At 32.9% G+C, this 24,923-nt stretch overlaps 1 protein-coding gene across 1 annotated transcript; it reads left to right on the top strand.

Moving 5' to 3' along the window:
• The first annotated feature begins 371 nt into the window (after positions 1-371).
• Positions 372-2,303, top strand: LOC128163874 (uncharacterized). The gene has a single exon (XM_052827551.1). The coding sequence runs from the start codon at positions 685-687 to the stop codon at positions 1,897-1,899; it is 1,215 nt and encodes a 404-aa protein (XP_052683511.1). The 5' UTR covers positions 372-684; the 3' UTR covers positions 1,900-2,303.
• Positions 2,304-24,923: the final 22,620 nt, after the last annotated feature.

Genomic DNA, 24,923 nt, shown 5'->3' with positions numbered 1-24,923 from the left:
TATAAACATTAATGCATGTAATGGTTTTTAATCCCTTGGTGGAAATAAACCAAGTTTTTAATCTGATGTTACAGAAATGTACACTGTTAAATGTGATTTCTTAAAACTTTGTCAGATTCTATTTCAACCGCTCATGTATATAATCTGCAGGGACCATGTACTCTTTGCACAACATCGAGGATATCATCCGATGTTACCTGTGTGACACACCTATCCCACTTCTGTATTGCGAAGTTTGCCATATCAATATTTGTAAAGGTTGTGCTGTTAGACACCTCTCGGACGATTCAAAAGAACATAATGTGGTGCCAGTTAAGCAAAGAAAATCGTCTCCATCGTATAGTAAGTTGACAGCACATGCCAAAATTCAATGTGAACTGCATGATGAACGATATGAACTATATTGCAAACAATGTGACATTCCAATTTGCACCTGTTGTTTATCATCTAGTCAACATCTAGGACACGATACATTTGGTATTACTGAAGCGTTTAATAGCAAAAAAAAACAACTTACAAAGAGATTTGCAAGAGTTCGAACAATCCCTATTACCAAAATATCAGGACATTATCTCAAGTATCAAAGTTCAATATGATGACCTTGAGACAAAATCCAAAGATCTGATAAGAGCTGTTCACCAACATGGAGCAGATTGGCATAAAGAAATTGACAATATTATAAACATGAAAAAATCTGAAGTTAGCGAAATACAAAACAAAAATATAGATGCCCTAAATAAACAGGAGTATGATGTCACTCTTATTATTTCTGAAATAACACAGATCATCGCTGATTTGAAGGAATTGCTAGAATCCAAGGATGTTTACAATGTGTCTGCATACAAATCTAGGAATGCTGAATTAAGAAGATTGCCCGTTGAATTCAAATTTACTGTTCCAAGTTTCATACCTCAGAGAATAAACACTGAACAACTCTTTGAACATTTTGGCTCCTTATCAGGGTCTCGCTTTACCACAGAATGCGATTTAGCAATGCAAACCTCTGCAATGCCATCCTCATCAGGAATTTCTATTAGGTATGATTCACAGATTATCACAACTTTGGAAACAGGCTATGAAAATCTTAACCATGTCACATGTCTGAGCGACAATGAAGTATGGACACAAGGTAATAGTAACATTATGAAACTGTACGATCTCCAAGGAAATCTGCGACAGTCGATCAAAACTAAATCTGGAAATACGCCTTACGACATAGCTGTGACAAATGATGGAGATTTAATCTACATTGATTCCAAAGATAAAACTGTGAATCTTGTAAAGAAAACAACTATGCAAAAAGTTTCAAGACCACGCAGATGGTGGAAAAGGGAACCGCAAGAAATACACGAAATGTTCAGACTTCAGGAGTGGAAACCCCTCCGTGTCTGTATCACCTCTTCTTGTGACTTCCTTATTACCATGACATGTGACGGTAGACAAGAAACAAAATTGACGCGTTACTCGGGATTTACAGAGAAACAAAGCATTCAATTTGATGACAATGGTCAGCCTCTCTATTCGTATGGTTCTTACATTTTATATGTAGGTGAGAATAGAAACCAAGATATATGTGTTGCAGACAATAAAGCCAAGGCAATAGTTGTAGTTACTAAAGCTGGTAAACTCAGATTCAAATACACTGGTCCCCCTGCTAATGGATTTTCGAAGGAGTCATTTGACCCTATTGGTATCACTACAGACAGTCAGGGGCGAATTTTGACAGCAGACCATTGCAATCACCGTATCCACATCATCGATCAGGATGGACAGTTCCTCCGCTACATTGACAACTGTGATTTTCGCTATCCATGTGGTTTGTGCACCGACACAGCAGACAACCTCTTCGTGGTCGAGTTTGTCAGAGGTCATATTAAGAAAATCAGATATTACGTGTAGAAAAATCCATGGACTTATCAACAGTGTAGTATTGCCCTTTCTAGAACAAATGAATTGGGCTTAATCGTTTGCTACCTTCAGAACTGGTCCTGAATATCTCAAGCAGATCTCCATTGTTTACCCACCTGCTATTTGGAACATAGACCATATAGATCTACTGGAGATATCCATACTCCAAACGAGCAAACTAAGAATTACTCTTGCAGCTCTCAAATCATGCAACCAAACGAATACACACAAAGAATGTTTTGACTATAAAACTGAATTTGTGTTATTATTGTCAAGTATTATATACATGCATTAAGCATATCATGTTGTTTGTTCTGCTTTTGATCAAAACTTTGAAAAAGTGTACAGTTTCTCATCCAAGTTGATAGGTCTACTGTCTCCTTTATTTGTTATTATTGCTTTAGTTTTGTTTGTGGTTCAGGAGGCTGGTCACAGTAAAATATTTATTTTCAGGTTTCACTGAATCCATTTCAGTAATGGTTCTTTTGTGTTTTGTAAGGTTGAAAAGATATAAACTAGTACAATAAAACCACACCTAATTGCAAAAAACTTTAAATTTGATAAGTCACATCTCCTTAGTCCAAATTTCTGATTAAAATATTTCCCGGATTTGATAAGCTTGTATAGGTAACTTGCATATTTAAGTTGAAAGATCATAACTGCAGCCGTCGCAATATTATACGGATCATGCTTTAAAGGTGTATGTATTTTCCTGTTTTCATTATCTAAAATGATTTAGAAATGCATTTCTAATAATCAAATGAAATTAGAGAGTCGGTCATTAAGCTATAAGCAAGATACAGAGCTCACAATTCTTTGTTATGTAAACAAGTCTCATGTCCTGTTTTTCTTTACATAGGGTCAATATACCAGTAAAAATTAATTTTTTCAAGCTGATTTGTCTATCTTCTTGTTCATTTTAAGCATAAATAAACAGTTCCTTACGTTTAACACATTCATTTAAGGTCAAAATTGAATTTTTCACTTCAATATTCAAAATGTAAACAAAAGCTTTGTTTACATTATAAAGAATTATTAGCTCTGTAACACGCTTATAACACAGCGAAAGACACTCAAATTTTGAATGCATATTAGAACTGCCTTACTGAAGCATTTTAAACATTAAATTTGGAAAAATAATTTCTGATCAAAATCGTGACTATGCCTCTTGAAAGGATTGTAGATAAATATCGACAAAAGTTTACAAGGTATAGTACTTGTACTAAGATTTGTTGATCTATTTATGTTAATACATACACAGTTATTTACCTTATATAGTGATACTAGCAGTTATAGTGTCATATGTCAAGAGTCGCGTGACATAATAGAAACGTTGTTTAGTGCAGTGAACAAGTATCTTATTTCTGCGACATTTTGTTTAACTTTTTGGGAGTTGATTTTAATCAACTCTCCTATGCAGTTACTTTGACAAACCGAAAGTGAAACAGTGTTTGGATCTCAGCACAAATCATTGCTGCTGACAAGACTTAGTTCTTGAAATTAATTGATAAATTCGATGTTATATATGCAAAAGCATTTTTTTCAAGGAAACTTATTTATAAATACCTTGAAAATAGTCAGATTTTAAATGGTACGAACAATTTAAATATTTTTTGTAGTCGTATGTATTCATACGCCAGAGTTCAATATAGTCTCATTCAACTCGACGCTCGGCTGTCTCAGTAAATCCTTGTCGGAGATTTACGGTGTCAGCCGAGCGTTTGGTTGAACGAGACTAGAGTTCAATATTGCTTGGATCCATACAATTTTCGAGAAATATTTCTATTACGGATACATAATTTGATTGAATTAATTTTATCTTTAAAATATTATTTAACATCATTCATATAGGGGTTTCTTGACATTCTTGTCGAAAAAGTCCAAAAATTCATATTATAAAAAATTGCGTAATTATAATTAGAAACTACATGTACTTGTCATGCAAAATACATGTAACATATCATTGATTTTAAAATAAATAAAACATCGACAAAATAAACTCTCGTCAGTTCTTCAGTACTTTGATTTGATAACTGAAGTCGTCTGAGTATGAGAAGACCAGGCAAGCAAACAAAATAATTGAATAAAAACTATCCTGGTATTCAAATCCATTTATACTATTTTAAGACATGTATCATATACATGTGAGAAAATATTACGAATTGTGAAATTAAATTAAGGGGGTTCGATGGTTGTGACCGTTTCAAGAACATATTGGTCTCCTTTGGAAGAAGAACTCTATATCATGATCAGGAAAATAACCAAATCTTAAAGATAAGATATGGATTTTTCTCTTTAATAGATAATAATTTAAGAATTTTTAGAATTCCTTTAACACAAAATAATAATTTGACCATTCAAAGATATTTTATTGTATTGTCAACTTTATATATGCCATGGTCATTTAATATTGTAAAACATTAACCAAATGGTGCTAAATGATGGAAACCATAGGGTACGTGTGTGTGTGTGCGTGTGTGCGTGCGTGCGTGTATGTATGTATGTATATATATATATATATATATATATATATATATATATATATATATATATATATATATATATATATATATATATATATATATATTGAAACACAATAAAATCCACAGTGGTCGGCGAGTTATAGATAAAAATTAAATAAGAAAACACGAAAAACGTTCAATATAGCTTAAGCGCTTTCATTTTGAAAGCGCTTAAGCTATATTGAACGTTTTTCGTGTTTTCTTATTTAATATATATATATATATATATATATATATATATATATATATATATATATATATATATATATATATATATATATATATATATATATATATATATATATATATATTTATAGTGGTCACGTGATATGACAGTAGCATGGTACAAGCAGTTGTATTTGTGGTTTTGAGGTCATTTAAAAATTCAATATTGCAAGGGCATAATCATTTTAAATTCACAACTGAATTATAAAATAACTTGATGTTATATCGTAGATTTTGAAAAAAAAAAATGGTGCGAACTTTATAAGATAAGAATATTTGTTAGTAGAAACCGTAATTTATTATGCATATGTTAAATAATTTTGAAGATCACAGGTTTAATTTAATTAAAAGATAATTAATTTGTAAGATTTTACAAGGATCGTAGAATATTTTAAGTTACATAGCATATTTCAAATTCACATGTAAAAGTTTGTCAGGATCAGGTACGTGTATGCCCTTACAATTAAGTGATTTATTTAGGTACTCAGCTTTCAGATATACGATATTTTATACAAAACCGAGGTTGCTTCTTTTTATGATGCATACTTTTAACAAAATGAAAATAAGACTATATAGGTAGCATTCTACTAAAAATAATGTTAAACAAATTATTCATTTATAATTTTCAGATAATCTATTACATCTATTTTTCTTCGCTGTAAAACTGCATGATAGCATTCAACGACTTAACTTAATGCGTCATTTTGAAGCATATGACGTCATTTTTTGTAATACAGCTCGCTTATTTTTCAGTGTATACAATATAACGGACATCAAAATTGTAAGTTATAACATTATACAGTTGTTGACTGGGGTAGAGGGCAACAGTTGATCTGTCAAACGGCCGCAGTGCTAAGGTATGAACAGATGTAAACATCGATCGTGGAAATACAATACTGTAAAAACAAAGTGTCTGAATATTCACTTTTGATAAAACAAGTCATTAAGGCAGGGTGGATCGGGATGATAATCCTTTAAAATCGGTTTTATTAAGTTTTTAATTATTTACAAAGATCTACAAACATGTACATGTTCGCCCAAAAGCGGGATTAGTGATTAAACATCGGAGTCAAAAATTCATAAATGTCCTATCTTATTAACCGATTGCTTAACACTGAGCGTTGATACATAACATTGGGTATCGAGTGGATTCGGGAAAAGGGGGCATAATAACATGTAACCATGCTACATCTGTAAGATATATGTTATTTTAATTTCCGACTTAACATACTTTTTTATCACACAGTGTTAAGTCGACAAATATAAACCTTTTAGACAAAAAGAAAAATAATCGATGTATCACATAAACACAAAAAAGTTTACCAATTTCCTTACCAAATGGATTTTTGATTAACTCATCTAACTCATTTCTCTCTCTCTCTCTCTCTCTCTCTCTCTCTCTTTCTCTCTCTCTCTCATGGACTGGAGCAGAACAGAATGGCAGCGTCGAAATATGCTCAAATCTCTGCAGAGAAAAAAAATGGGGAAACATTTAAAATTGAATAGCAACAAAACATTGTAAGTAAACATGGCTGAAGCAAAGATTTTTAAAAAGTATTTGAAAGGTGAGATTGAAAATTTTGAAGAGTTTAAATGAGTTAAATTGGACGAGGTGTTAAGCATCGTGTACACGGCTTTGCGTTGTCATCGTCATTTGTGAATAAATATCTCGCTGGATAGTCCTCGGGAAAACAAAACACTTATAAGTTTAGGTACTGACTCACTACGGAAATATATTGGGTTGATCAATCTCAAAGACGGCTCGGATTCCCCTCGCCATCTATGAGATTGATCAACCCAATATATTTCCGTAGTGAGTCAGTAACTAACCTAATAAGTAATAGTAATCACTATTGTAACACGTTTGGAAAGAAAGAAGTTGTATATCATATTTGCAAACTATTTTATAATGCAAGAAATCTAACAAATAATTTCAAATACACAATTATGTTACAATTTTCACTGCTGAGTAGAAATAAATAACCAATTATTGCAAATAAACATGCACATACATTTGATTTTATCTAACAAACAATTTTAAATACACAATTAAGGTAATAAAGACTTGCATATTTTATTGTAATAATAATCAAGACTATGAAATAAATGTACTTATTTTAGGATTTTCACTGTTGTGCAGAAAATATCAATCCTTGCAGAGTAACAAATAGAACTGTTTTCATATTTTTTCTTTACATTTCTCTTTCTATAGATATATCATGTTTAATGAAAATTGTGAATTATTTGTACTAGAAGACAACGTTGTAAATTGCTAGAACTTCTATTCAAAACCCCTGCATATTAAAACATAATTTATAGCTTATATATCATTATAGATATATGTTATAATTAATATCATTATTGAGATAAATAATTTCAAAAGTGGTTGGGGATGTACATGTACTTCATTATGACCAATATATTGAATGAAATAAATTTCAATAGTGGTTTGGTATGCGTTTCATTATAACAACTATTGAACTAAATTATTTCAATAGTGGTTAGGTATGAATTTCATTACAACCACTATTGAAATAATTTATTTCAATTGTGGTTAAGGATGCGGTTCTTTACAACCATTCTTGAAATAAAATATATCAATAGTGGTAGGGATGCATGTAATTTTAATGTCCATTCCGACTGTGAATAACACTTTCGGTTACAGATGACAGGTGGTATGGGAAACATGACCATATAGAGGTAAATCAAAGAACATCATAATCAAAAAGGAATTCATCATCTCAAAAGACATACTTCGAATCTTAAGAAACTCTCCTAGCAGAAAGGAAAGTGTTATAAACCGACATAATAATAGACATAAACTTAAATGCATCATCAACCACTATTGAAATACTTTTTTTCAATAGCGGTCGAAATGAAATGTATCCCTAACCACTATTGATTTATTTCAATAGTGATTGTATTTCAATAGTGGTTGCAAAGTGATTCTTTAAATGAAATACTTTTCCAACCACTATTGAAATAACTTATTTCAATAGTGGTTTTATTTCAATAGTGGTTGCAACACAGCATCAATACCGCAAGTTCCAACACAGTTTTGATTGTAAATTTTCCTACGATATTTACGTACCTCAGAAATCTTCCACATGTCGATATAAGTGATACTAGTATTTTTTTAAGTGTTTAGCTAGATAAACGTAAGTGCATATTTGTATAAATTAGCCTAACATTTTCATCAAAATTTGGCAAAATTTTCATCTGGGTATAACGTATGTTTATTAAATCGGAATTTGAATTAATAATTCTTCTCTGGGAATAAACCCCGTTTCAAAATTGCCCCCATTGGTTTCAGACTTATGACGAGTCATCGGACAATATGCTTTGCCCTGCATATTATCTCTCTCGGATGGGGATCCTATTATTATTGATGAAATAAAAGGTATAAAATAAAGTTAAAGGTACAGTGAGGTACAGTTAATGTATAGTTAAGGTCAGGCAATGTAAGTCAATTCTTTGGAATATTATTGGATTTTAAGTAATCTTACTACCTAGCTGTCTGTATCAAAATTTCAGTGATTATTGTTATTCTTCAGCTGCACTGAACTTCGCAAATCCAAACGTCCGTGGTCACTTCCGGTCGTCACCAGAAAAAAGCAAAAACATTCACTCATTTTTGTTTGAATTTTACCAAAAATCACCGTAACATCGTCTTTTCCTGGTATGAAGATATGTCTGTTGAAATCCATAGAGAGGCTTACTGGAATTAGAGAAAGTGTTGAAAAAAAACTGTCCCGATAGCCTTTTTAAGGTGTTTTTAAACGGAAGACTTCTTGTTGCTCGCAACGAGTGTCTAGCTGTTATTCTTCTTCTAGGCGTTTTTTAAAACCTTGATTAATTTTTTGTTTGGCGTTCGATTTCCATCAAATTTTTAAGGTGTATTGTAAATTAGATTTAATTTTTAAGTCACAAAGACATGGGAAAGAGTAACTTCCGGGTTCGAGTTATTCCCTTTTTAAAAATATTTTAAGGGCATTCGTTTCCGGACAAAGGCTCCGAAATGGTTCGTTTCAAATAATCCAAATTTAAAAATCTTTAAAATTGACACTTTGAATGACAAAACAATTTCGTTTTTTTTTCTAATTGTACCACTTGAATTATATAATCGAAATCTATGTTTTAAAAATTGCAAATTTTTACTCATGTTTTTGCTTCGTAACTTTTTAGTTTGAAATATTTTCTAAATGCATATAAAACAAAAAATGTGCATACATTTAAAGGCTTTCATTTGAGATTAGCAAAAAAAGGGATCTAGGCGCCTGGAAAGTCTTTGCTGTATAACTAAAAAGATACATGCTACGATAATGATGTCGCTAGAAAAGTTGTCTTCATTATCTTAACAATCTAATTGCAATATAGTATTGTTTAGATATTGCGTAATGTGAGATTTAAGAGCTTCACATGAAGACATGCATATCCACTTTCATTTTGCTTATAGGGAATAGCTCCCTGTGCGTAATACTAATAGTGTTTTAAAGTCGCAGCTATTTCTTTTTTGTCTAAATATATCCCCAACTTATCACAGTTATACCTGTATCTGTTTTACGAGAGGTCTAACTCTTCAATACTCTGCAGTCTGGGGGTTACATTAATACATAGAAAATAGGTATGAACTAATTTTTAAGGGTTCAAATTTTCTAAAGCCCTGATTGGTTAGAAGTTAAGATAGTGTGAACATGACCTTTTATCAATAACTGTCAGACCCTGAAAAGTGTAAGGAGAAGGGGGTGGTTTTATTAAACTGATTGACAATCCTTCCTTGACTTGAATCTGTAACGGGAGACCTCCTCGTTGCTTGCAACGAACTCGGTTCTAGTTTATCGTCCATTCCGGCGATTACGGCATGCCTTTTCCCGCAGCAAGACAAAAGTTTTTTTCCAAATTTAATGAATAAAAACATTAAAATTCATATTAAAAATTTAAAGCCGATATATTCAGTCTCTGTTTTTAAAACCATAATTGAAAAGATTCTTTATTATAATTTAATTAATACAATATTGGTTGGAATCTAGAGTAGTATAGAGGCTGGGTGGTTAACAATTTACCTACGATACTTTGATTTTCAGATATGTTTTGTTTACCTATTAAATCTGAAATGTTAGCTCTCAATAATGGATATTTTTATACAGACTCTTAACTGGACTGAAAAAAATGACAATTTACATGTGTATTTTGATATATTTAAAATCTTTCTTTGATTTTCTTTTTCATATTGACTGCAGTTTGATTTCAGACATATATTTAGACTGTCATCAGATAAAGCTAGAAAGGGGAGGACTCAATTCAAGCGGAATGATGTTAGGTGCAAAACTTATCTAAATTGTTTTCTTAAAAGATGATCAGAGAAACAGTTTTATAAAAATCGAATAATTCAATTTTCCCCTTTATTATATGTTTCCTTAGCACAAATGATTGGAGCTTTATGTGAAAATCAAGTATATTTAACGTGATATTCGGGAGAAGTGAAATTCAAATGAATTGCACTTTACGTTGAATTCGTGTGTGTAGTCTTTTCATACAAATTTTACGTGAAATGCATAATCTCTTCTAATTCAAGTATTGCGGAGATTCAAAATAACGATCGTCAAATAATTGCGGCAACAATTTAATGGAAAGTCAAAGATGTACAAAATGTAATGAAAATTAAATCGTACAGTAAAGAACATTCCACGGACGTTATATATATGTTTTATCAAGTAATACAAACTGTTCATATTTGTACCACTTTGTTGTTTTTAATTGAACTTTCGTACTTTAAGTGTTTTCTTTACCCTCGTTGGCAATGAGAAGTATATATATATATATATATATATATATATATATATATATATATATATATATATATATATATATATATATCTCCAACATTTCGCCATTTTTTCATTATTTAATTTTAGACTATAATCAACAATATTATGGTGTACGTTATATAACAAGACAATTTGCACAATGTCACGAGTATGTTAAAGTATATACAATTATGAAAATGATATACATGTCGTTATCCTAAAACTTTGAAAGTAATCCGCGGCTTATTTTAGGTTTTGTTAAGAAAGTGGGAGCCGTCTTATTTCAAATCGCGACTAATTATCCAAACAAAAAGTCGGTAAGCGACTATAGCATAGTCATTATCAAAACAATAAATTGTAATCCAAACTTCACCAAACACAAGAAGATTTACAAAATGTTCTCTCTTTGCAATGCGAAAAATCTTATTATCGAAAATACTAAGTACATTTGTTTTTAAAGATGACGAAAGCAATTTGTGGCGATAGAGATAAAACTACAAGAAACGACAAAGGATCCAAAGCACATGGTTCGAAACGGAAATCACTTTCACCTGGAATAGAACGGCAATTGCATTGTGAATCTAAGAAATTCGGGAGGATGGGTAAAATCACGATGGTTTAAACAAGTGCAACCGAACGTGCATAAAACGCATTTAACCGCCTAATTATATATCGGGGAACTTAAGGACGTTGGATCTTGCGATCAAAAGTCGTAAAGTTTTTTTTAAGTATTTTTTAAATTTACAAACATAGCTTAACTTAAATTCAAAACAAAATGATGGGGTCTTTAATCATCATTTGGCGCTACGATGAATTTGACATGACCTTTCTGCACTTGCAGATTGCACATAAATCAAAATAGCTACCCAAAAACAGAGGAACGAACCTCTTTAACAGCGAATTCCTTTAAGTGAAAAAAGTTTTTTTTTAATGAAAAAGTAAAATTATGATTGTTGCATTATGGATCAATTTCAACAAAATGTTGTGGCGAGCAAGTTATTTTGTTTTAAATTAACAATATGTGTCTTGCAGACTGGAGCTACTTCCCATCCATGTGTCATTGTATCCCTGTCTTCCTAAAAAGAGGCACAACAGTACGTAAGTTACTGTACAGATATTCTAAAAACAACACATATTAATTCTTTCAATGGACAACACCATGACAAATCAATTTTTTTTATACCTCTCTCTGATCTATCCCGATACCTCTCATCTCGTCTGTCTAATCGCTTATGCTTACGGTCTCTCATGGCATCTAGATCATCACTTTTATATATTTCTCTAAAATATGTGTACAACAGGACATTATTTACTTTCTATTCAAGGTAAACATGTTGAGCTGTTCTTTGCTCTTGCTGTAAATATATTTACTGTAACTTACCGCACGAATCTATTGGTGCCTCTTTTGCCTTTTCTGAAACCGTCTCTGTCCCGCCGGTCATCAAATGACTCATCATTACGGTTGTCCATAGTGTCCACCGCCCAGTTCCTGTTTCTGACATCATCATATAATATAATAAATTGTGAATTTATTTAACGGAAACACCATTATTAAAATACTATGCATCAAAAAGGACCAACATATGCAAAACAAACAAGAGAACTGTTCTTTTAGATAGTTAATTTTTGATAATGTTCAAGTTAACAGTTAGTTAAAATATAAATGCCAATCTTTCATCTCTGATATATGTTTGTATTTTCATAAAATTATGTTATTGTTTCATTTCAGAATTTATCTACTTTTGCATTTACAAATAAAATATTTTAATTACAGCAAGTATGTTTACAGCGCACGAAATATATTATTATTATATGTATAATCAATGTATTTCATGCAAAAGTATTTAACAGGTAAGATCTTATCAAATGACAAGTTTGTACTTGGTTGATGTAAATGTTAAGTTAGATACAAACCAAATCTCAATGAACAGTAGAAAACATTTTAAAAACTATAGAAGCCGTGACCTAACTATGGCTATCAACAGAGATCTTACCTGAGCTGTAATTATCAATGAAGATATTAACTTTGCTCTATCTTTTAAGATCTTGCTGTCTGTTACTATCAATCATGTGTTTTCACTATAATTTGCTAATATAGACCTTACACTAAATACCTATCAATTATAAGAAATATACCTAAACTATTAATATCAAATGAATTATAATCTAAGCTGTGACTTTATAAGAGACCTGAGTTGGAAATATGAAAACTGAAATATCTGTTTCTATCAAAATCAATAAAGATCTTATTTGAAATTCTACTATCAATGTAAACATCATCTGATGTGTTATTATCAGTAGAGGTCTGATTAGAGCTGTCACTATCAGTAGATATCTTACAAGTACCTGAGCTGTAATAATTCCCCGAGGCATTACCTGAGCTGGGACAATCTCCTAAGCCTTACCTGAGATGCTCTATTTCCTTCTTGTCTTTGTGCTTCATCTCCACTCTTTCAGATTTTACGTACTTCGGTCTAAATTCAAAACCCTGTAACTCTTGTATCTCTTTTTTCAGCTGTTGCAGTTCTTTCCTGTAATAAATAACGCAACTTTATGTATCATAACACCTAACTTTGGTCATAGGAGCTTATCAGCTTAAAATGACTTTTATTTGAGTGTGAGAAAACAAAATGTAATAAGTCTTTAGATAAAATAATTTAAACTGAATGAAGGTAATATGTGACATTAATTGTACCTGAGCTTTTTCGTTTCTCTTGCCAAACCTATGACATCATCTTCCTGATTTCTGCTTATGCGAACAGCCATTTTTTGTGTCTCCTCTTCCTCGATATCACGTTGCCTTCTCAGTTCTTCCTCTGCCATCCTATGCTTCCTCCAAGGCTATGCATTAGTACAAAATAAAATAATTTGTACTGATCTTTTCCACTACATGTGTATATAATTCTTTAAACTTGAATACTGCTGTCATTTCCTCTATGTATACCTTTTTCGTAGCTAAAGATAGAGAATCCTCCTCCTCATCTGTCCTTTTACCTTTTGAGTGACTTGATGTAATTCTACTTGCCTGTTCTGATGATACCTTTTTCTTTGGCTCTTTGGACTCCTCCTTTCTAATTACAACCTCGTGTTTCCCCTTCTCATTGTGCAATACTACAGATCTTGGTTCATCTAAAGAATTTTTTTAAGATACTGGATTTAGTTTCCTAAATATTTAATTATTTATTTGTTCCTGTTAGTAATAATAATACACTGAATATTCTGTCACACCTTCAACTTCATGTTACTATTTATTCTAATTATAAAACAAAATAAGATACAAAGTCACAAATAAAGGTTAAAGACTAACTAGAAGAATGAGGAAATGACCCTGTGTGCATTACCGTGTTCTAAGAGTTGGGAATTACTCCTAGAAATTTCAATACTGGGACATGCCGAGACGTCATTTGCATTGCCTTGCATTTGTGAGTTCGAAATAGCATGACCGCTCTCTGAATAGCCTGTATCATCTTTATTTGGTAATGTTGATCCATTTTTACTTTCTAAAAAGAATATAAAAAAACATATGAAAAACGACCAGACAAAATCAAATAAACAAACATTCAGACGTACACAATCTATGAAAAAAAAAATCGATCTTTCAATTTTCAAATTATTCATATTTTTTATGATGATTAGTAGTACTTAAATTTTATTGGTCATGAAATATAAAAAAAAAATAAAACAAATCAAAATTTGTCGTTATTTATATTAAATGACTAATTGTAAGCTTCAGTGTTATCAGATAGTTCAACTAATCTTTTAATAATGGTGGATATTAAGTTCAGTGAGAAATATTTACTGTAACGCTTATACATGTATGCTATACACCGATTTATTGGCTATGAGGACAAAAGCAAGTTTATTGTCCCCCGAGAGAGCAACTATTTCAAGAGTCAGGGCTGAGGGGAATCAGTTGCTGTTGAGGGGGACAATAAACTTGCTATCATCCAAATAGTCAGTACACAGGTAATTTTTTAAAACATACAAACTTTCATTTGTCGGCGATGCAGATCTTCTTTTTAGTAAACTATTAATAGTTATCGGACTAACGTAGAGAGTCGGATTATTCAAAAGGTGTTCCGATAAAAAACGAGGGAAATCGAATTACACCATTTAATAGTTACCACGGAAAATATTTCACAGTTTAATAGAATAGAATGTTTATTTGCTGCAATTTTACAAAGAAAATATTCAAAGGAATAATAAACGTGTATATACTACTTTTTAGTAGATCGTAAGTGGTCTTGAACCAAATTTGGCTTTTCTGGTTGACTGTTTCCGTCTTGTGTCAATGGAAATTATCATTTCTAATATTAGTTTACCATAACTCCAATCTTTGCTTATATAAATTTTTTCTATTAATATTGTATTGGTAATACCATAATAATGAGGAATGGATCAACTTTATTACACATAATATTTTATAAATTCTTTAATTTTATAAAAAAAATTTATCAATTCTCACTTTACAAAAATGGCCATATTAAAGGTATTAGTATGCATACATCAGCACAATAATACATCAATTAAAACGGGTTGTTGGAATAGATGGTTTACAATAGACGTAACATTTCACAGGAACAATTTCCCGTTGGTGGCCATGTTCTAGATTAAGTTTGTAAATTTTCCTCATTGAGAAACCAACTTCAGACGAGATATGCAGATATATACAGGAAAGGATCGTACTAGTATCACAATAAACCCTTTGAAAATAAATAATCCATCTATAAAACAGTGCAATCTATAAAACCATAGCCAGTATTTGAAATTGGTTGAATGATTATAAAGGAATCTAGGTACATGTACATAATCATACAACATGGCAGGCGAATAACTTCAGCAAAATTGCGTCTTTTGAAAACTATTTTATCATTGGGAACAAATATATGTGTGCTGACACTTTCCGGGATATGTTGTGCCATTTATGGACGGTTCCGTTTTTTATGTTCAGTTTTACGTACAGACACCGTCAGTCTGATGGCTCACGACTTACATGTAGGTCGTCCTATTCATTTTTAATTGAAATTTGGTTTGGTGGCCCCATGGGGTAAGTTTATAATAATATTGTAAGTATGTATGCTCTACTTAAAATCAGAAATATTTCAGAAAAAATTCTAATGTTCACTATGTTTTGTGAAGAGGATATTCAAATATGCGTCAAAATGTCAACAAATTTAAATATGTAATGCCATAGGGAAAATGTATTAGCATATTGTGATTTGTTTTTTTTTTATTTGTTTTGTTGGTTTTTTTTAGTTTGTTACCCTTTAATGTCTCGTCAATAGTGAATAAACAAGTAAACTGTTTATTGTGAGTTTGTTAGACCTGGCGAGGCAAGGGATATATTTTTAAAGTCCATATTCAGGACAGAACAGTCAAAAAAAACTATCTTCACTACATCTTGTTTCGGTTCCACTCCTGGTGTTTGCGCATTGCGTCCATCAAGCGGAATTACAGGGCAGTGTGTTCTCCAAAACAGCACCCCTCCGTTAGTCAGCTATTTCATCTTTGCTAAGACATCAACATTATACTTTAAATAGGCCTTTGTCAGTGTGAATTTTGGAATTGACTTGAAGTACAACATTGAACTGGAGATGTGTGATGTTTGTTAAATTAATTCTCAACATTCTATTAGCAAAGGACTCGCATAAAATTTTTAAAATATGAACTGACCTTAGAAAAAAGAAAGTCTCAAATCGAAATGGATTTGCGCCCACTTAAACAGGAAAACAAGACAGTGTGGCAGAGGTAGAAATGAAAGCTGCAAGAGACTATAGAGCCACTAAATATTCATGCAGCACCGAAAGAAGAGCCTCATTTTCAATTGCCAAAGTTTGTATTAATGACGACTAAAAGCTTAATGACATAGCGGACCTGCCAATTGCTGCTATTAAGGAGGATCCTACCTATAAAACTCTCTTGGCGGTATTGACTCATCCAGTGGAATATTACCTGTTGTAAATAAACCTTAAATAGAAGAAGACTGAAAGAGCTTCAGCCTATAAGAGACGCACTGGACAGCCACATCCTTCATTCAAGTTTTTAAGATCACCTGAGTAAACTCAGGTGACCTATTGCTATCTCTTTTCGTCCGTCGTCGTGCGTCTTTGCGTCGTGCGTTAACAATTTTAACGTCTTCTTGAAAACTACAATTAGGCCAACTATTACCATTTTTGGCGTGAAGCATCTCTATGGTATCTACCACACCCGGGACGCCACAGGCGAAGCCAAATATGTTAGATATAGCCAAATGTTCTTCTCTACAAAAATGAATGCTGCTATACTACTTTATTAAATAATAGACTCGAATTTAAAGGCCTTAATACCGATAAATCGGAAAAATGCTATCTTTTTTTGTATATTTTAAACACCATTTGTGCAAGATTACCAATTTGTTTTTTTTTCTCATTAAAGCTTCGCTAATTAATAATCAACGAAAATTCCTCAAAAAATTCCGGCAATCATCTTGATTTTTTGGGATTTTATAATCTTGCGCAGGCGCATTACATTCACGCTTAATTATGGGCTCTGTTCATCAAAGAAAATAGTAGGGAGATAACTCTAACACAGTGCATTTCTTATTAAAAAGTCACGAGAGTTCTGACATGGTGTCTAAATTTGAAGCGAATAAAAAACGTTGGTGAAAAAGTGTTGAATTCTTCTTACTTATGAATTATATTTTTAGATGATAGTATTTACAGCATAAAATTGGTTTGTTTTGAATAATTTTTATTGTTATTTTCAATGCAACTTCATTAATTTTCTCCAAATCGTTTCGGTGAGATTCTGCACTACATTACGGGTGTATGGAGGGATATTAAATGTGGTGAAGCCTGTCCCGAAACAAAGTAAGATTATGCAGAGTGTAGTGAAATTAATAGCATTATTGTAGGCTTATAGCTTTGTTATGAAAATGTCAACAATACAGTGTGTCGATGTACATGTATCTATTTTGTAAATGTCCGATATCATATGCAAACTGTATACCCGTGCATGCACGGGTCGAAGTCTGGTGGTTATAATGTCTATGAAGCCCACTACCAAATTGTGAAATTTATGGCCCCTGGGTCAGGGGTTCAGGCTCTAGGGTGGGGCCAATCTTGTTATATAGTACATTTATTTTTTTAAAAACTATATACATGATTATGATTTCCATGAAGCCCTCTACCAGAATTGTGAAATTCATGGCCACTGGGTCAGGGGTTCAGACTCTAGGGTGGGGCCAATATGGTTATATAGTACATTTATTTTTTAAAAACTATATACATGATTATGATTTCCATGAAGCCCTCTACCAGAATTGTGAAATTCATGGCCCCTGGGTCAGGGGTTCAGGCTCTAGGGTTGGGTCAATATGGCCATTTAGTAAAAAATTACAAATGTAATAAATCTTAGAAAATCTTCTTTTCTACTCCCATATATATTTGTTTAAAACTATATACATGATTATGATTTTAATGAAGTCCTTTACCAAAATTATGCAATTCATAGCCCCTGGGTCAGGGGTTTCGGCTCTAGGGTAGGACCAATATAGCCATATAGTAAAAATGTATTAAAATTTAAATAATTTATATGGTAATGATGTCCATGAAACTCTCTATCAAAATTGTGAATTCATAGGGGTCAGGGGTTCAGACTCTTGGATGGAGCCAATATATCGATACAGTGGAAATGTATTCAGAAACTCGTCTTCTTTACTTCCACTCATGTGGGCCAAAAAAAATGAATCCATGGTTATGATGTCCACTAACACCTTTGCTTAAATTGTGAAATTCAGGATCGGGGGGGGGGGGCAATATAACCATATAATGTTAATGCATACAATATTAAATCATTTTCTTTTCTACTTTCACACATCTGTGAGAAAATCTGACTTTATAAATATGTTTACCAGAAAGTCCTAAAATGCATGTCCCCTGGAGTATGAGTTTTACTCTAGGACAGGGCCATGACTAGTGGATTACTAGTGTAGAATGCATATAATGTTTAAAAAAATTCTTCTCTACTCCCACACACCTATAAGAAAAACTTTCTTTCTACTCTCACACATATGTAAGAAAAGCTGACTTTATAAATATGTTTACCAGAAAGTCCTCTACTAACATTTCAAATTTCATGTCCCCCGAGATATGGTTCTGATCCTAGTGTTGGGGCCAAAATAGCCATATAGTGTAAATACATTTAATGTTTAAAAAAATTGTGTTCTTTTCGTCAGATGATACTGAATAGAAACTGATTACATATAATGAAAGAAAATCAAAAAATTTAAATTTCATGTCTCCCAATGTAGGGATTTGTATGTAGGCGGGGTCAAAACATTTATGGAGTATATAGGGTAGGGGTTCTTAGTGCAGAGTGTGGCCAAAATGATAATTCTGTGTTAATATTTTTATAATGTTTAAAAACGTATACTGACACATGATAAAAACTAACTGTATATATTTTTTAAAAATTGAGCTGTCAGGTTTAGTTATATTTCATGTCACCTAAATGTAAGGCATGGGTTATAGTTGGGGGGGGGGGGGGGGGGTGAGGGAGTATATATTTGGCCTATTATTTTATTCTGCTCAGGAATTTCAATGAAAGAAATGAGTAAATTCACAAATATAGAAACGAAAAGGAATGGAGCTGTTTAGCAAAGTTACGAGATTTTGAAAGCATTTAGAATGAGTTAAAAAAGGGGGAACAGTTGACGGAGTAATCTTCCCTTGCTTCTTTATAATGGAGTTATTTTTTTTTTTATTTTGCGTGTTCACAATAATCATTAATAGTAATGAAAATAAAAGAAAGGTGTATAATCAAAAGAGTTATGGAAGTATTTTTATCATTTTAAACAAAATCAGTTTTTGAACTTTTAAAAAAAAACAGATATTCTCGTTAATAATAAATTGATAATTGACTTACTCAAATCACTAATACATGTAAAATTGTTTTTGTATAAATGCCAGATGGTGATTAATTGTCAATGAATGTTGAATATTCAAAAAGCTACAAGAGAAGTGAGTGACTCATGATGGCTGTAAAAGCTGGTTTTGTTTGTTTGTTTAAATGGCAATGGGGAGAGTATCTGCTTGCCACTTGGGATGGGGGTGGGAGGTGGATTTACATAAAACATATATTCTATCTATACATTTTCTACTCCAGAATGACACTTGATTAAAAACATATATGAGACTCATCGATAAATTTGTATATGGCTTATATGCTACTCAGGTTATATGCTACTCAGGTGACCGTTAAGGCTGTACTTGCAAGTGAAATTGCTACCATTGAGATGGACAACTTAGACCACAAAGTGGACCACACTCAGTTCTATTCAGACAGTCGCATAGTATTTACCTGTAGAATACTTCAAGAAGGTTTAATACGTATGTGTCTAACAGAGTACAGAGGGTACTTAAAATTGCTCCAGCCAATCATTGGTTTTATGTGCAGTCAGAAAAGAATCCAGCAAATATTGGATCAAGATCAATTGCTGCAAGAGATATCCAAGGAAGTAAGTGGATTAAGGGACCATACATTCTGCTTAAGACTCAAGACTGCAAGGAAGTGTATCACTTGGTGGATGCTGAAAATGATAAAGACTGTTACAAAAAAGTCATTTGGAGCGAAACGATTTGACATATTTTCAACATGGAACTCATTGGTTAATGCCTTGCACGCTTTGATATATATATATATATATATATATATATATATATATATATATATATATATATATATATATATATATATATATATATATATATATATATATATATATATATATATATAATATTGTAGACACATGGAAGTGGGAGTGATATATTTTCCAAAGGTTTCCGAAGGTTTTCAGATATATTCATTGTCCAGGCAATCCAGCTGGAGACCTTTTACCAGGAAATATCATGTGTTCAATCTGGAAGGACCATTTCAAAAGACAGTTCTATTATCAACCTCGACCCTTACCAAGATGAAGATTCCATACTGCGAGGGAGAAGAAGACTGCTAGCTGCTGACATAATACATAGCCTAAAGAATCCCTGCATTAACCCTCGATCTCAAATAGGTAGACTCATTAGCCATCATCATGATTCGGTACATCATCAGGGTAGGCACTATACAGAAGGAGCTGTACGAAGTGCGGAATACTGGATTGTCGGTTGCAAGAGGCTAGTGCCCTCTGTCATTCGTAATTGTGTTACATGCCGCAAGTTGCGTGGACGATTAGAAAAACAGAAAATGGCAGACATGCCATCTTTTAGAGATAGACGGTCTCCACCATTAACCTATGTGGGTGTTGACATGTTTGCTCACTGGGAGATAGTGACCCGGAAGACGCGTGGAGGAAGTGCAAATAGCAAGCGGTTGGCTGTTCACGTGCCTCTCTTCCAGAGCTTCCCATATTGAAGTGGTGGAAGATATGTCGTCATCGGTCTTTATTTACGCCCTTCGCCGATTCATATTTATTCGGTGCAAAGTTGCAGAGTTTATGTCTGATAGGGGAACAATCTTCGTAGGAAGCACTGATGCATTGAGTATTGATGCTGTGAATGTAGAGGACCAAACCCTTAGGACGTTCTTAAACAAGAATGGTTGCTTTGGGATATTTAATACTCTTTACTCTTCCCACATATAGGTGGTATATTGAAAAGAGTTTTTGGACTTGCTAGACGAATTTTAGATGCCATTCCCCCTGAAGCAACCTGAGCGAAAACTTACCCATGATGTCCATGTGACCTTGATGGCAGACGTCACAGAGATACTTAACAACCGATCGTTGGTTCCTGTTTCCACTAATCCTTGCAGCCCATTAGTACTTACCCCGAATATGCTGTTAACTCAAAAAATAGAAGCTGATATTCCACAGTTTCAGGAACTTGATTGAAGAGACAAGTATGTGTTTAGCTGGAAACAGATACAAGTCCTTGCTCAGCAGTTTTGGAAGCACTGGTACAATGAGTATCTCCAACTTTTCAAGCAACGACGAAAATGGACAGATTTAGAAGAAACTCTTTGGACTGATGACGTTGTTCTTCTTCGCGAAAAAGAAAAAGAAGCTCATCACAACGCTTGGAGTATCGGTATTATCAATCGAACATTCCCTTATGACGACGGCAAGGTCCACAAGATAGTTGTTCGCACAAGCAGAGGGGGACAGCCTGTCTATTACGTGCGACCAGTTACGGAAGTAGTTTGTTTAGTGCCACACCGTTAGACTTAAGTAATGATAAAGTGATTACGTAGTGATTGCATCCGACAGGGAGTGTGCTGACACTTTCCGGAATATTTTATGCCGTTTTGGGACAGTTCCGTGTTTTATGTTATTTTTAATTTTACGTTCAGCGGCCGTCAGCCTGATGGCTTACGACTTAGGTTGTCATATTGTTTTATAATTGCAACTTGCTTTTGTGGCACCATGGGGTAAGTTTATTTAAGAATTTGTGAGTATGTAACTATGCTCTACTTAAAATTAGAAATATTTCAGAAAAATGTTCTTATGTTTACTATTTATTGTGATCATTGTGAAGGGAAAATCGAATGTTCGTCAAAATGTCAACAAATTTAAATCTGTAATGCCATAGCGAAAATTTATTCATCTAAAATTTAATGACCTATACAAGACTGCTGTTGCACTTTAAGATCAGCAAAGTTTCAAAGGTTTCATCGTTTAACTGCATCCTGTCGAGTAAAATTTTTTTCAAATAGGTTATAATACTCATTACTGGAAATAATTTTTAAGCTTTCAGAGATCATGACTCGACAGTGAATTCGTTTTTGCTTTAAAGGGTGTATGTCTGTTCTCTATTCTAATGGAACGGATTCAGAGAAGGGTGGGAATTGGGATGTTTCGCACCTCTTAAAATAATGGATTGTTTTGATACTTAGATTATCCTGGGGGCATTGTGTGTTGTTAACACATTCTTCACAGTAAGGAATTCATTGAATGCCCAACTAATTAGATTAAATTTTTCAAATGATATAAAATTCTTAAAAACAACTCTTTAAAAATGTTTTGAAATTGTGTTGTTATAGCTAGTTATATTGACAATTCAAGAATGGATTTTTTTAAATCATACAACTAAACTACCTTTATCTCAATAATTATTTTTCTTCTTTAAAACAATTTTTAATCAAATACAATTTCTATTAATCATTCATCGCAGTTTTAGAAATGTACTTGCATAGAAAAGCATGATAGTAACACAAAGTAATGCCAGGTATTGCCAGCATTACACTAGATTTTAGAAAGTAGTGCATTACATTACCATTACTTGTAATGCTAAATTTGTGGCATTACACATTACTAGCATTACTTTGAAAACATGTAATGCATTGCAATGCATTACCATTACATTTAGCATTACCCCAAGCCTGGGCAGAAGACAAGCAGGAACTTAACTGTTAAATGAACTATAAGTTACCGATATCATCTCTTTGGAAATGTATTTCTCCTTAGTAAGTACGTGTAGAAACTAAAACATGTAACTGTGAAAGCCATAGAGGAATGCATGCATGATAACAACTGAACTTTATTTATTTTACAACGATTGATAAACAAGTTCTACAACTTAAATTAATATCTCTCGTTGGCACGGATGTTAGCGCATAATAACTGCTTGATACAATATTTTTTTTCCAACATGCCTTAAGACTATAATAATAAGAAAATATATGCTTGACTTCATATCGGAAAATATGCTTGACTTCATATCGGAAAATTAAGGCACGTTGAATCGGGGGGAGCATGCCCCCCTCCCCACTTTTCTCTTAACAACTAATTTTTTTAAAATTTACCTTAAAAAATGAATTATTATGGAGTTGCCCCCACCCCCTCACTATTTTAAGAATGTTTAAAAAAAATGGCATGAAAATCATGAAATTAGGAGTGAAATTGAAGTTTTAGATATACTAAGCCACCCCCTCCCCTCCCCCGAATAAGATTGTGAAGATTTTGGAAAATTCAACCCTTCTTCTTTTTTTTTTGCTTGCCAAGATTTGTTGGATGAGTTTGCACCCCCCTCCCTCACACACACACACACACACACACACACACACACACACACACACACACACACACACACACACACACACACACTTTCAAAAACGATGCTACATGTCTGGAAATTACTCATTTTCTTTATTCCCCTTTTTAATAAACAAAACAAACCAACAAACAAAACTGATCCAGATAAATATAGTTACATGTATCAAAAATAAACCTCAAAAACAAACTACACATTCATCCTTCACCCACAATATTGCCTTTTCGATTTTGTCATCGTTGTAGACCCGTGTAACAATCTATTAAGTAGGTGCTTGCACGACATAGAACCCCTTGTTGATCTACGTTTTCATTAACGCATATAAAGAAAACATATATTTTGATTTATTCTTGAATTTCTTTTGATGTTAAAAAAGATCTAGAGAAGAAATTAGTTCTCAGTCTCTCTTTACGCCTGTTTGTTAGCGGTTAATATAAGTTCATTTTGTATATCCTTTTGTAATTAAAAAAATGCGATGTAAATCTTTTTTCCATGCAATATTTCGGAAAAAGCAATGACGATTTGTTTCTTGAACTTTTATTAGACTATGAAATTGTAAAATGCTAACATTGAAAATTGTGCCCGATTTCTTTTTTTTTAAAGGTAAAACCTACTTGATTAAAAAAAAAAGATTCTTTGAGACAAAACAAATTGACATAATGAATAAGAGTTTAACAATCACTAACTGCAGGTATGTAGCTTTTAGTCTGAAAAATTAAATCGGATGGACGACCTAGGACCAAGATCGTCCATTCGAATTTCTTGAATATTCCCATTTCTTTTGTACGCGGACGCAATACTCACCGAGACTAAATGGTTCGTATCTTAAGATTTAACTGCTTTGAAAGGTAATATTGTCATTCCGATAATTTTGAAAATAATTAAATAAAAATGGTTAAAATTATAGTAAAATAACCGGCATCGGTCTTTTCCATGCGCGGATCTAGAAGGGAAGGGGAAGGGTTCTAGACCTCCTCCCCCCCCCCCCCCCCCGGCAAAATTTCTTTCAATTACGTGTACATTATAAATTTTCCAAAAATATGCCTAGGACATCCCTTGGCAAACTCAAATAACCGTCAGACCATCAACCCCCACCCCGGAACAATTTTCTGACCGCGCATGCTCCTCCTACTAGACAGGATTAGTGACATAAATGTAGGTTTTGGGGATATAGGTTACAACAAACATACGAGTTCAAAAGCAGCCATCTCTGCGTGCATGAAAATTAGTATCATGCATGTTATATTCTTAATTTCACATTTCAAGAAGATCAACTCATTGTATGCCCATGCATACATGTCAATGTCAAATTGATGCGTGTGGTATTGGTTTTCAAATGAATATCTGTTACAATTGCTCTAGAAACGGGATGCTGTCGTTAGACTCTCTTAACGGACATTATTATTTTTATGTCGGATTTGTACACAATTTTGTTT

This window comes from Crassostrea angulata, chromosome 9 (assembly GCF_025612915.1).
Source record: "Crassostrea angulata isolate pt1a10 chromosome 9, ASM2561291v2, whole genome shotgun sequence".
Taxonomy (NCBI): Eukaryota; Metazoa; Mollusca; class Bivalvia; order Ostreida; family Ostreidae; genus Magallana; species Magallana angulata.
The sequence above is the reverse complement of the archived record's forward strand: the minus strand, read 5'-3'. Positions and strand labels throughout refer to the sequence as shown.